The 12885-nt window shown below is 41.1% G+C and overlaps 1 protein-coding gene across 1 annotated transcript; it reads left to right on the plus strand.

The window, feature by feature from the left end:
• The first annotated feature begins 25 nt into the window (after positions 1–25).
• On the plus strand, positions 26–12496 carry KLHL42 (kelch like family member 42). The gene is made up of 3 exons (XM_017832859.1): positions 26–927; positions 7719–7912; positions 11643–12496. The coding sequence occupies exons 1-3, from the start codon at positions 26–28 to the stop codon at positions 12092–12094; spliced, it is 1548 nt and encodes a 515-aa protein (XP_017688348.1). The 3' UTR covers positions 12095–12496.
• The last annotated feature ends 389 nt before the right edge of the window (positions 12497–12885 follow it).

Raw genomic sequence — 12885 nt, forward strand, 5'->3', positions numbered from 1 at the left:
AGCGCAGCCAGGCCCGGGGTGAGCGATGTCCCTGGCGGAACGGCGGCGGCGGGAGGAGGAGGAGGAAGAGGAGGGGGAAAGGGAAGCAGGGGATGGGGCCGGTGCGGGGGAGGAGGTGGTGCAGATCCGGCTGGGGGACAAGCGCTACCCGGTGTGCAAGAGGAAGCTGATCGAGCAGAGTGACTATTTCCGAGCGCTCTACCGCTCGGGAATGCGGGAGGCAGGGCAGGGGCAGGAGGAGCAGCTGCTGCGCGGGGGGCTGAGCGCCCTGGGGCTGGAGCTGGTGCTGGACTTCATCAACACGTCCTGCCTGGCCAGGCTGGAGCAGGAGGAGGGCGGCGATGAGGAGCCCCCTTTGCTGGAGGAGCTGGTGGAGGCCGCTTCCTACCTGCAGGTCACGCCCCTGCTCCGCCTGCTCCTGTCCCAGGTGAGGTTGGGCAACTGCTTCGAGCTGCACCGCCTGGCGCAGGTCTACGGCCTCCAGGACTTGCACGACGCCTGTCTAGACTTCATGGCCGCCCATTACCATCAGGTGCTGCGGAGGCCCGATGCCCGGCCACATCTGCTCCTGCCCCACGCTCTCCAGCAGCAGCTGAAGGAGAGGCGGATGAGGGGCACCGCCACCCTCGTGGTCATCGGGGACTTCATGAGCACCTCGTCCCCGGGCCTGCCCCCAGGCTGTCACCCTCAGGTGGAACCCCCGTGGTCTATGCTGAGGTATGACGAGGAGGCGCAGCGGTGGCTGCCCCTGGCCAACAACCTGCCCCCTGATCTGGTGAGTGTCCGAGGCTACGGGTCGGCGATGCTGGACAATTACCTGTTCATCGTCGGGGGTTACAGGATCACCAGCCAGGAGATTTCGGCTGCCCATTGTTACAACCCTTGCCTAAACGAATGGACTCAGCTGGCTTCAATGAACCAGAAGAGGTAACCCTTGCTCCCTGAAATACACCTGTGTCCATGTATATTGTTGAAATAGATCCCGCTGGGTCCCACGGCACTGGCTGGACTCGGTGTTACAGGGCGTGGTTCAGCCCCGTCTCTGTGTTACGAGCCTCGCGCGTCCCTCGCATCCCGCGGTGGGAAGGACCGCGGTGCTTGGCCACCACTTGGCAGTGAGCCACTGGATGGGCTTTCCTAGCAACTCTCATCCCACAGCAGCACAACACAACCACCTCTCTCCTGTTCAGGGACCACCCTCAGGGAGCTGCCGTGGCAGGGGAATGATGAGGGAGATGGGGTTCGTTGTTAAATGCTGTGGGAGACCACGAGCTGGGTGTCAGCAGAGGAAGACTGTGCTGTGACCTTCCACCGTGAGCGATCACTCACCTTGGTGTGAAATGGTGGTGGGCTCCCCACTTCTTTAAATTGCAGTGTACAAGGATCGAGTGTCTCCAAACAGCTGGGTGGTAGGAAAAATTCTCTTAGAAATAACAAAGGTTTAAAAAAACCAACAACCCGAAGATAAAATTCCAGTCCTGCTTTCTTTGTGGTGTATTTTAATTCCAGTTAAGTAAGTGACAAGATTTCCTGCTCTTAGTGGGGATATACTCTCTACCAGAGCTGGGGATGGCTGAAAAAATTTAGTTGGAACAGTTATTCATTGGTTTGTACTTCCATAAAACTCAGAATGTTTTGTAGGCCTGCATTTCACCAGAAAAATGTTAGGAAGATTGTGAGAAATTTCTCACTTAGTGGGAATATTTGGAGCTGGGAATCATTTATCATTTTGACTATTTTTCTTTTTTCCTTTATCTTTTTTAATTGGTTATTTGACATTTATGTTTAAGTTAATATTCAGAAACACTTGTATAATTTGTATTGAAAGAGAAGTAGGGAGCTAGCCTTGAGAAGGATCCAAGAAGAGAGGCCTTCTCCCTGGCCAGGGCTGTAGCTCCTCTACCTTAATCACGCTTTGGAGTTATAAATACAAAGTCTTTTACTTCACTGAACAAAGTGGTTTTGTTGTCCAGTGTGAACTTCCTTCATGTTTCCATTTTAGAAAAAATATTTTAAATTTTATCTTGTCTCTTGGAGAAAGAACAAGTAAGGAGGCCAAAATTCACTGCAGAATGGAAATTCTTCATCCAGTAAACTGAAAGAGCAAGAAGAGACCCAAACCATGGGCATAAATGCTTTATATCTGGGTAGTAAAACTGCAAGCTCTATTCAGCTTTTGCCACCTAAAGCCCCTCAAAACAAGTGTTTGACATAAAATTAGGTCTTACCCATTTCACCTTTTTTTCCCCACTTCCTGTATTGCGAGAACTTCACTGAAATAATCGCCTCCACAATCACTCACTGATCAGGTTATGAGGTTTTGGGTTGTGTCATGTGTATAACAGGAAGGACGTGCGAAGATTCTGCAGCACAGTTCTTGAAAAATACTTTTTCAAGGCCCTTTTTTCACCTTGCAACCTGGGTATTCAAACTCTAGATCAGCCTTTTTTTCCTCCATACTTTCCCTTTTTATTTCTGAGATCGTTATACTTGAAATGAACACATGGATATTTTCTTCTAATATTACTATCTTCACCAACTTAATCTTCCAACCTGGGACAGGTGACAGCAAGGTGTTCCTTAGCACAGATCTTCACATTGGCAATTTACTTCAGAAAAGTAGTGTGCAAATGGATATTTTTTGAATAATCCCAGTCCTACATTTCATGGTACTTATTTCAGGCCAAAAAGAACAGAGAGTTACTTCTGCCCCTAGAATATAAAGTATCAGCAAGTGAGTATCTTGCTCCCTGAATAATTGGGGGAACTTTTTTTCATGGAAACTCAGTTGACTCCTTCACAAAACACGTTTTTGACTTCACCACCTTCATGGAGTCTCACCTCTGCAGTTATTAATTATTATTTTTTTCTATCTGACATAATATTTCAGCTCCCTGAGGACCCGCTCGACATTTTGTGGCCAGAAGGCAGAAAGGGATGGCCTCTGCTGAAGGAGCCAAGAGCAGGAAGAGTTTCAATATGAGGGGTTTTGCATGAAACATCAAAAGTGCTGCTGCTGCCTGTCTACCACACACATGTGGTATAATTAATTCTGCACTTTGCCTGGCATTGTATTTTTAGTTTGTTGTGCTGTAGTAAAATAAGCAGGGCAGTTGCCCAGCCTGCTGCTTAGGAATTGCAGTCGTGTGACTGTCTGGCAAATGAATTTATGTCAACTGATACAATTACATCCCATGGATGAATTTTTTACATACCTTGAGGGAGGGTTCCAGTTTCCATTGAAGTTGGTTTGACTTCAGACAATGGAGTATCTGGATTTGTCCAAATGAGTGGCTGCATATGTTGGCCTCAAGGAAAGGCTGAGGAGTTGTGGAAATAGTTGTGCTAGTTTGCTGTTCATATAGGAATTTTCTGCCCCAAAAAACCTTTAAAAAAATTACATTATATTTTTACCTTTAACTATTTCCATTGTTGTGATATAGAATTCCAGGGTGCTGAGATTCTCTACACATGCTTAGATAAAATAGTCCCAACTTACTTCTAAGTAGAGGACAAAAGCCATCAGATTTATCCTGAATGCTCAGCAACCATTCTGGTTTAGATTATTGCTGTTAGCTTTTCTGCTAGGTGTAGAGGTCTTATTATTGTGGTTTCAAACTTGTTCTCAATAGGTAACTCCTGTATATTATTCTTCTGATGCCCACAGGTCCTTTAGGAAGTGTTATTCCCTCTTTAACACAAGGGAGCTAAAATAATTTGCTCAGGCTCATATAGGAAGCCTGTGACTGAGCATGGAATTTCTCATCATCTGAGGGCTAAATCTAGTGCCACAAATTGTCCATAACAGATCACAATTTCTAGGTCTTTTCCTTCTAGAGATATTTATGTACTTGGAAGAGTGTCCTCAGAAAAATGACCTGAACTTTTTAATAGAAGAAACTTATTGTAAGTGTTGCCCAAGATCACTTGTGGTTTTTGGGGTAAAGAAGGTAACAATACATAGGGGACTGTTGGAAGTAATATCCTTGAATACCCTTCTATACTTTTTAGTTTACACTATCAGTTGAAATTTGCTATTTAAAAATAATATACTTGATAGGAGTTCTACTGCATGTGCCAGTTGCAGCTGTGTATTCCACTTTTGTTTTCCTTCAGAAAATTCCTACTCATGACAGGTAAGTCTTCCAGGCTTGGAATACCCATGTAAGCCCCTGGCTGGAATTATACACATGCATGTGGAACATGATTTTTGTGAGCAATCTGTGCCTGAACTGCTGCCACTCTGAGAACTCTTAGAGGCATATAGAAGAGGGGAATACTAGCTGTTTATGAGACCTTCTCTTTCCTCATTTTTTAGTTCTTTTTCCCTCAAAATTCTTCTGTGTTGAAGGAAAATTGACTTTTCAAAAATTATTAAGTTAGAAATATTCAGACCTTATTTATCACAAATTTATCACACACTTCCAAAGCTAAATATTGGATTCAATGTGCTCTGCAGACTCGTATAAGAAATTAAAAAAAAAAAAAGAGAAAAGAAAAAGTGATCATTGAAAAAATATAAAATGCTTTTGGAATTGCCTTCGTAACTGTGCTTTCATGATTCTTTGTTGTGAGTACTTTAGAAAAAAGAAGAAAAAGATCATATGATTTGTGAGAAATTTTAAAGCTAAAGTTGATCACTTGGCAGGAGGAAACAATATGTTAGTTAATTCAAGCCTCGGATTCTGCAGCAGGACCAAGGTTACCTTGCAAATACATGTCTAACTTATTCTTAAAACCCTCCAGCAATGTAGATCCCAACCTCCCTCCCATGTTTAGCCACCCCTCTGAACAGAAAGTCCTCCCTAGTATCTGTGCTAACTCCTTTTTGTTGTTTACTAAATGAGTAATATCTGCCAGTGAACAGAAAACATACGTCTGTCCTCTTTGTAGGCACTGCCACAGGGGTCTCCTGCAGATACATCCATGGCTCTTAACACAGTCCAGAATGATGTGGGAGTTTTGGCAAGTTATTGAGAGGTGTCTTGTATCCAGAAAACCTCTTTCACCCCTGGATCCCTTGTGTTCGTGCATTATATTCTTCCTTTGTGCATGTAGTGCTTTGCACATTGAATGAAAAACGTATTTGGAACTTTGATAAAGCCCCACGGCTCATGCTTGCTCGTGTTCCTGGGGTTCCATTCAGAGTAAATGGGGTCGTCAGAAGATACCTCATACCTTGTCTTGCCCCAACAAGAAGGGACCCACTAGGCCTGGTGTTTTGAAAGTGCCTTTTCATCCCTTGGGTTTGGATAAACCACTGGTGCCAGTGGAGTTACATTGCGGTTGAATCTGATGGACCATTCAGCTCTGTTGTTTCCAAGCTGTAGTCCATGGAACAGTTGTTAGTTGTGGAGAGCTGGCTGGTTGCTCAGTGTTTGCTTTCCTTCTTTCCAGCTGCTCCAACACATTAAAAAAGTGTAAAAATGCACTAAATATTTCCTAATGTTCACTCTCCATAAAAACACCTGCTGTTACTGGCCTGGAAAAGTGAATGACAGAAGTTTTAGTAACATATTGAGCCATTGTCCAAACTTTCATATAAAGTGTGCTGGTGGATACTTGCAGCTACTTTTGAGTAAAATGAACCTTATCTTTAATGAGTTCCATAAATCTGAGATACTTCCACCCAATGTCATCTGTTTTAAGAAGTGTTGGAAGTGGTTAAATGACTGACACAGAAGTGTGTGGCCTCCTTTTAGAATATTTAAAGTTGAAAGTTGTGCTGTATGTGTTTCAGTGTTTCACCAGATAGTTTTCCCTGTGCTGCAAGAAACAATCCAGTGATGCAAAGGCCATCAACCAAAACCAGATAAATTGCCTCCATTCAGACAAAATAGCAAGGGGCTACAATTAGAGGGTAACTAGAGAAGCACATGTGAATTAGGAAACCTGGATTCTTTTTAATGTTTGGACACTACACACTTGTTTAGTTAATTCTTGTCCTCAGTGGCAGAAACAGCATGTTTTAAAAGTGGCTAAAAAGTCCTAGAATGGAGAAGTGCTATCTGTGTGTGCATGGACTCATTTTACAAAGCAACATTCTGCACCATCTCCTTCACAGGCACAGAATTACAGAATTTCTAACATACTTTAGATTTCAAAGAATTACTTGGAAAATGCATTTACATTTTCTGGTTTTGTCCCTTTGTTAATTTGGGGATAGTTTTTTCCTGTTCTAACTTTTAGAACAGATACATTGCTTTGAAAATCATAATGCTTTTCAAGTAATTATCCTCATTTCATACCTGCTTCTGATTACCATGGTATTCTGGATTATCTAAAATGGAAAACATAATTGCTATAGAGAGAAGATGACCAGACTGACTTCATTGTAAATGTCAGGAAACAAAAAAAGAATAAAAACCAATTAATTTCTTCTAAGGAGCATATTTGTTTCCAAAGCTATATCAGGATGAGAAGAACAAAATCATTCCATCTGGAAACAAATTCTTTTTCCAAATATATTTAATAAAAAGAAATTGCAGGGCAGTCTGCTGCTGGGCAGGGTATTTTGTCCAGACAAAACCCTGCAAAACTACTTAGTGGTAAGGTTTTGAGTCTTGGATTCATGCAGAGTGAAACTCCCTTTGCTGCTCAGCAGGCCAGTGCGAGTCTCAAACATCATTTCAGTTTTACAGACATAGCACAGTTCCCTGTTTGGCTTTATGCTGAGCTGGTGCACTCCAACGACTTTCACACATCCAGTTAATTGGGATACTCACGGTAAAATCTCAATTGGCTCAGCAGCAGAGAAGTAACAACCTTTCTAGGCAATGAGACTGGTTCTGAGGAGAGGAGGAGCTCATCTTTTATTAGCCCAGCTTCCATAGCTGGAAGGAATTGCTGACCATACAATGCTTCTGTCTTCAATTCCTCAAATTTCTTCCTGCAGACTTGCACCTTTATTATCCATGGACTATTTGTTTCTGTCTGTATCACCTTCAGAGTGTAAGATAGAAGGTTTCTTGTGCTTCAGTAATTAGAAAGTTGCCCTTTGCCATGTGTGAAATTTGAGAGCATAATGGAACAGAATGAGAAATAAATAGTTGCTCATGGAGTGCAATGTATTTTGTGGCTAGAACATAATTTACAGATAGATCGTGCTTCAGTGGGATGGAGGATGTATTTAGTAGTTTAATGCTGAATAAGGTACAGGAGATTCACTCTTTCTTTCCTTTGCAGAACGTGATTCAATGTGTTCCACTTTAAATTGCTTTTTATTAGGGTTATTGAAGAGATTCTATAATACAACCTAAGACGAGTATGCATTGTTAGGCATTCATCAAGTCTTGTTTGAAATTTCTGCAATTTTTACTAATATCCTTCACTGTGTGTACGTGTCTCCCACGACATGTAATGCATTTTTCTCTACGAGAGATACTTTACTAAAAACCTAATAAAAACGAGACATCTACTGAGCACATTAGTTAACTAAACAGTTAGAGCTCAAACTGGCACTCACTGAAATGCAAAATAAAATATTCATCAGTCTCAGCATCAACATCAATAACATCCATGATGTCACTGGTTGCAGCTCTAAGTAATTACAGTGTAATTACAGAATTTTGACCTTACACAGAAGAGTTCAGACGTTGCCAGTGATGGTACGAGCTGTGAGTGATGATGAGTGTGTTGAAGCCTGGATAGGAAGCGCTTTCCCCTATATTTCTCTACATCTGTGTAACCTATTTCAATGCTGCAATCGTTTCTTTCAGATCCAATTTTAAGCTTCTGGCTGTGAATGGAAAGCTCTATGCCATCGGTGGTCAGTCCCTTTCCAACGTGGAGTGCTACAACCCGGAAAACGACTGGTGGAATTTCGTGGCGTCCATGCCAAACCCTCTTGTAGAATTCTCAGCTTGTGAATGCAAGGGCAAGATCTACGTTATCGGAGGATACACTACACGAGGTAGAAAGTTTGCTTCTACCACTTTTTTTTTTCTTTTTTTTTTTTTTACCTGATTGTTTCTAAGGCCCGGATAATTTTCTTCTGTGTCTCAGAAAGCTTTTGACCTGATGTAGAAAGCTGTGTAATGCTCATTAAAATATGTGGAAATAAATCACTGGTAGAAATTAACTGACAAATGAAAAAAAAATGGCTCTGTTGTAGAGGAATCAGGTATTTATATTTTTGTTCCAAAGTGGATCTGGGGCTGTATTATTGTGAGAGAACAAAGTGATGGATACTTCAGCACCCAGCTTAGCCCTCATTTTTTTTTTAGATTTTGATCACATAGTACAAAGAGAGGCCTCAACAGATGTACTTTGTTTACTTTTTAAATACTTGGTTTAGATTGACAGAAGGAGAAATATGTAGAAAATATCTTCCTGCGTTCGTATTTCTCATGTATTAACAGATGTCATGGTCTTTTCACTACAACATTTCAGTGTTTCACAGGCAAATTCAAGCTGTAGCTTAATAACTTAATATCATAATCTAAAAGTTAAGCAAGAACCAATATTTTTAACTTACTTCATTTCTATACCCTTTTTTCTGAGGACACTGTACAGAGGGAAGGATTTGAAGTTTCATTCTCTCCTGACAATTACTTTTCCTTTATCCAGTGAAAAAGCAAGTCACTTAAAAAGAGCTCCCATTTGCTTATTCCTTAAGCACAGAGTGCCATTCTTTGGGAGGAATACATTTTCTCAGAGCTTTAGAAGTCAGGTTTTTTTACTTGTCAAATTTTCAGTATTTACCGGGATTTCCTAAGATTGAATTTGGCCTTTGCCCACTTCATCTGACCACAGTAGTTTTAAAGGTTTTCTTTCCAAATGGAGAATAAAATGAGAAGACAAATCAACTTTTACAGACAGAACAAGCTGTCCCTTCTAGTGTCTGAGAAGATTTTAGCTCTGAGTAATTTTAAAGCTTTTAAAAGACGTGCTGCTGCTACTCATGGTCCTTATGGTAATGAAAACCTTCAAACACATCTTGTCCAGTCCATTCTGACCCAGAATCTCTTGGCTTCGCCATTTTCATTGGAAAATGAAGTCTATGGACATGCCTGTGTCCATACAGAGGGCCATGCTGTGGTATGTTCTGCAGTCCCAGTCCTTTGGTCATCCCCAGTAAAAGACCTGTTGGGGAGTACTGTGCTCCCTGATGTCCAGCACTAGGTCTCAGAGATGTCTGTCACAAAGCACATACTGTGCTGAAAGGTCAGATCCCAAGGGAAAGATCCTTTAAGACAAGAGAACGAGGAGAAGGGTTTGAAACAGGGTAATGGGAAAGACTTGTCTCTAGAGACCAGAGTTAGGGTTTTGTCACTTTTATCTAGAGAAAAAAGAGGTAAGGAGATTTGGGATTACATGATTATGGGAGGGCCAGCTTTTCACCTACACCCCCTGTACTTTGCAAGTTCCTTCTCTGATGTTTGTGCTGTTCTTTCGTGGGGCTGTCTACTCCTGGTGTCATGGAGGGGAAGATCAGCACATTGCTAATGCAGATCCCATTCCCTTAAAATTCATTAACAAGGCATGTGCAGTCAGGATTGCTACCTTGTGTGGAGCTCCTTACTCAGTACTTAACTACCTGTAAGATGATAGTCATTTACCTGTTGCTTCTCCCATACCTCAGGGGATTGCTGCTGTCCTTCAGGCCTCTGTTTTTCCCTAGGTCTTTTCCTAAAAGTCTTTTTCGGTGGAAGCAGAATAGTAAAACAATATGCAGTCGTGAGTAGTGGATAAGCAGCACACTTTGATCTTGGATTTAAACATAAGCCTTTCAGACAACAAATGCCTGTGCTTATTATCAATAACTTTGTGAATAAGGGTCTAGAAGTAGTTTATCTGTGACACCTTGGCTTAGGACAGCTAGCAGACTTAGAAACCAGAATTGCCAGAGTTACACTGGAGATTTGCCTTCCAAATTATGCAGATGTCAGAGAGTGTTAAGGCCTAACTATCTGAGAGACACTGAGGTTTATTTGCTGGTTTGCTGTATTCAGTACATAAAACATATGCAGCAATTAATATTTTTTATATGTTACCCAGTTTTTAGTATTTTGTGGTATTTCTGTATATACCTCAGTTTTGGTAGGTTTTGTGGGCTATTTTTTAAATTTGCATAGAACTTTCTCCTGAGACTGAACTTTCCAAAATATGGGAGGATCTGGCATTTCCCACTGTAAATTATGACACTTGTTGACACTATTTCCAGTTTTCAGCTCTCACTTGTGGACGTAGATCCTAATAGAAACTCCATGTCAGGCACTATAAAGTTCATGTTTTGTATTGTGGGTTTTGGTTCAGGGTTTTTTTTTCATTATTTCAGTGGATATAAAAGACTCAGGCTGTGGACTGAGCAAATGAGGGCCATGTTGCAATGGACTTCTCTTTCATACACCCCCCTCTCAAATGATAGCACTTTTTACAGGGGAAGTTTACTGCTGTAGATAGTCATAGAAACTTAATTGGGATTTCCCCCTCCCCTTAATGAGTCAGAGAATGATCTGTTTGTAGACAAAGGTCATCTATATGTAGAGCTTTGATCAGCAATTTCATAGGACATTGCTATGAAAATAATCAGAGCGCAGGCAAATGCTAGAGCAGCACCTCCCTAATGCCACTAATGCACTTCATTCATGGCAATCCAGTTACATTTCTGGCTATTTATACCTGTGCCCTTACATAACTTGTCAGTATGTCGCTGTCTGCTCTTCCCTTTGGGAGTTCATCTGGAAATTGTCATGCAGGATAGACTTGTAACATGGAGCAGATTTTATTAAAAGACCAGTCTGGACTCTGCAAACCTGTTGCCTCTTGTCACTTGAGTTTGGGTTTAAGCTCAGGTCTCCAGAGACTGAAACTGAATTTATTAGCTAATGAGTCCCGTGCGTTGTGTGATAATTTAGTGAAGCCTTGAACACAGCCAGCGTCTTCACTGGACTGTAAATCAGGATGGTATTGTAACGATTTGTAGAATAACCCCATAGCAAACACATGCACGCACTGAGTTGTAACTGAAGTGTGGAGATGACTTCAGCTTCTTTCTGAGCCTCTGTCTGATGCTGGAGCACGGAGTTCATGGTTCCTGGATGATTTTGACAATGTGTGTTTCTCTCTTTATAAGGTGCCCTTAGGTCATTCGTGCCACTTGCTGAAATGTAAGCAGTTTTATGAATTTTATTCCATAAATTTCGATTTATGGAATGAATGGAGAGTACTGAAGTTAAACTTGGGTGATAAATCAGCATTTAACAGCCGTTAATGAAGCATACTGTCTTCATGATAATTTGATTCATCTGTGACCACTGTTGGAGAGGAGAATATTGCTCCATTTCCCTTTTCATAAAAAAATTTTACATATCAATCAGAGACAAAATAAAAAGTGTAAGTTAGAAGGTAGGGATTATTCTGCTAAAGTGTGCATCCCCAGGCAGTTTACAACATGGAATGTGCCAGAAGTAGCATAATTTTTCCCTTCTGCAAAGGAACAGAATGTTCAAACTTTCTTGTCAGGGACAAAGAGCTGCAGTTCCCAATGATCAGTATTTCTTCCCTATTTTGCCATGCTTTTGCACTGTAATATGTTATCTGTAATAAAGGCTGATGCAGTTTGTAGGGAGGAATAACCTTCCTCCGTGACTATCTTCTGATACAGTTATTTATTTGTGAATGTCTCCTCTCTGTTTCAGACAGGAATATGAACATTTTGCAGTACTGTCCCACTTCTGATTCCTGGACCAACTTTGAACTCTGTGATGTCCATGTTCGCAAGCAGCAGATGCTCTCTGTTGAAGAAACTATATATCTGGTAGGGGGTTGTATTCTTGAACTTGGACCAAACCAGAGATCCAGCCAAAGTGAGGACGTGTTGACTGTGCAGTCTTACAACATTGCTACCAAAGAATGGCTCTACCTCAATGAGAACTCATCAAAATCGGGTCTTAACTTGACTTGCACTCTCCACAATGATGGAGTCTACATATTGAATAGGAATATCACTCTATCTACGGGCTTGGAGCACCGTGCTTTTCTGAAGTATAATATATTTACGGACAGTTGGGAGTCGCTAGGACGCTTTCCAGCCTTTGGACAAAACATACTGATTTGTTCTATGTATTTGCCTGATAGGAGAGAAGTGTAACAACATCAGGTTTTTCTTTTCAGTTCATTAATCATTCTTTGAAGAAATATTATTCCCCCTGAATAATTCCATTTTCAGAGTGCAATGTGGTTGCATAATGTAGGCATAAAATACCGATTCTGTTCTTCAGAAAGGTTGCACAATTAGATATTGAGAGAAATGCTTCTGGAAACAGTTTCAAGATTTCAGTTTAAAAGTTTTACTGGTTTGGATTAAAATTTCACCAGGTATTATTTACAATTTAAACATAAAATTATTGTGTTGGTAGCTGATACCAGAATTCCAAAGGCAAAACCAATCAGTCTAGTTTTAGTCTCCATCTTAATAGACAGTGCAGAACATGAGCAAGAAGTGTATATTTTAAAAGTGGAAATAATTCAATAAAGTAAATAATAAGTATAATCAAAATCAGTGGGAATTATTTCTTTTAAAATACCCTTTTTACACAAGCTGCGTTCTGTCAAATGCACAGTGTTTGAAATTGTTTATACTACCACATTTTTATATTTTCTGCGGTAACAAGTGAGATTCTCAAAGGTGCTGGCAACTGGGGTCCTACAAAGAAGTAAGAACTTCCTCTGAATTATTTGTAATGAAATGCTTTGCCAGGGACTGGAAGAAATGGCCTAGAGGCTCAGGGTTGCTGGTTGGATAGTGGATGCTCCTTTAATGTAAGTTGGCAGCATTTATTGCTACCATTAAGGTACAGGGGAAAAAGCTGTAAATTCAAATGGTGAAGTTAGCTCTTCTTATAAAGGTTTTAAGTTTTAGTTACCTTGTTGTGTTCTGTA

The sequence above is a fragment of the Lepidothrix coronata genome, unplaced genomic scaffold (assembly GCF_001604755.1).
Source record: "Lepidothrix coronata isolate B3197 unplaced genomic scaffold, Lepidothrix_coronata-1.0 Scaffold208, whole genome shotgun sequence".
NCBI classification, from domain to species: domain Eukaryota; kingdom Metazoa; phylum Chordata; class Aves; order Passeriformes; family Pipridae; genus Lepidothrix; species Lepidothrix coronata.

Coding starts and splice junctions, on each gene's coding strand:
- KLHL42 (XM_017832859.1), top strand. CDS start 26: ATGTCCCTGGCGGAACGGCGGCGGCGGGAGGAGGAGGAGGAAGAGGAG. Junction 928..7,718: donor GCTTCAATGAACCAGAAGAG/GTAACCCTTGCT, acceptor CGTTTCTTTCAG/ATCCAATTTTAAGCTTCTGG. Junction 7,913..11,642: donor CGGAGGATACACTACACGAG/GTAGAAAGTTTG, acceptor TCTCTGTTTCAG/ACAGGAATATGAACATTTTG.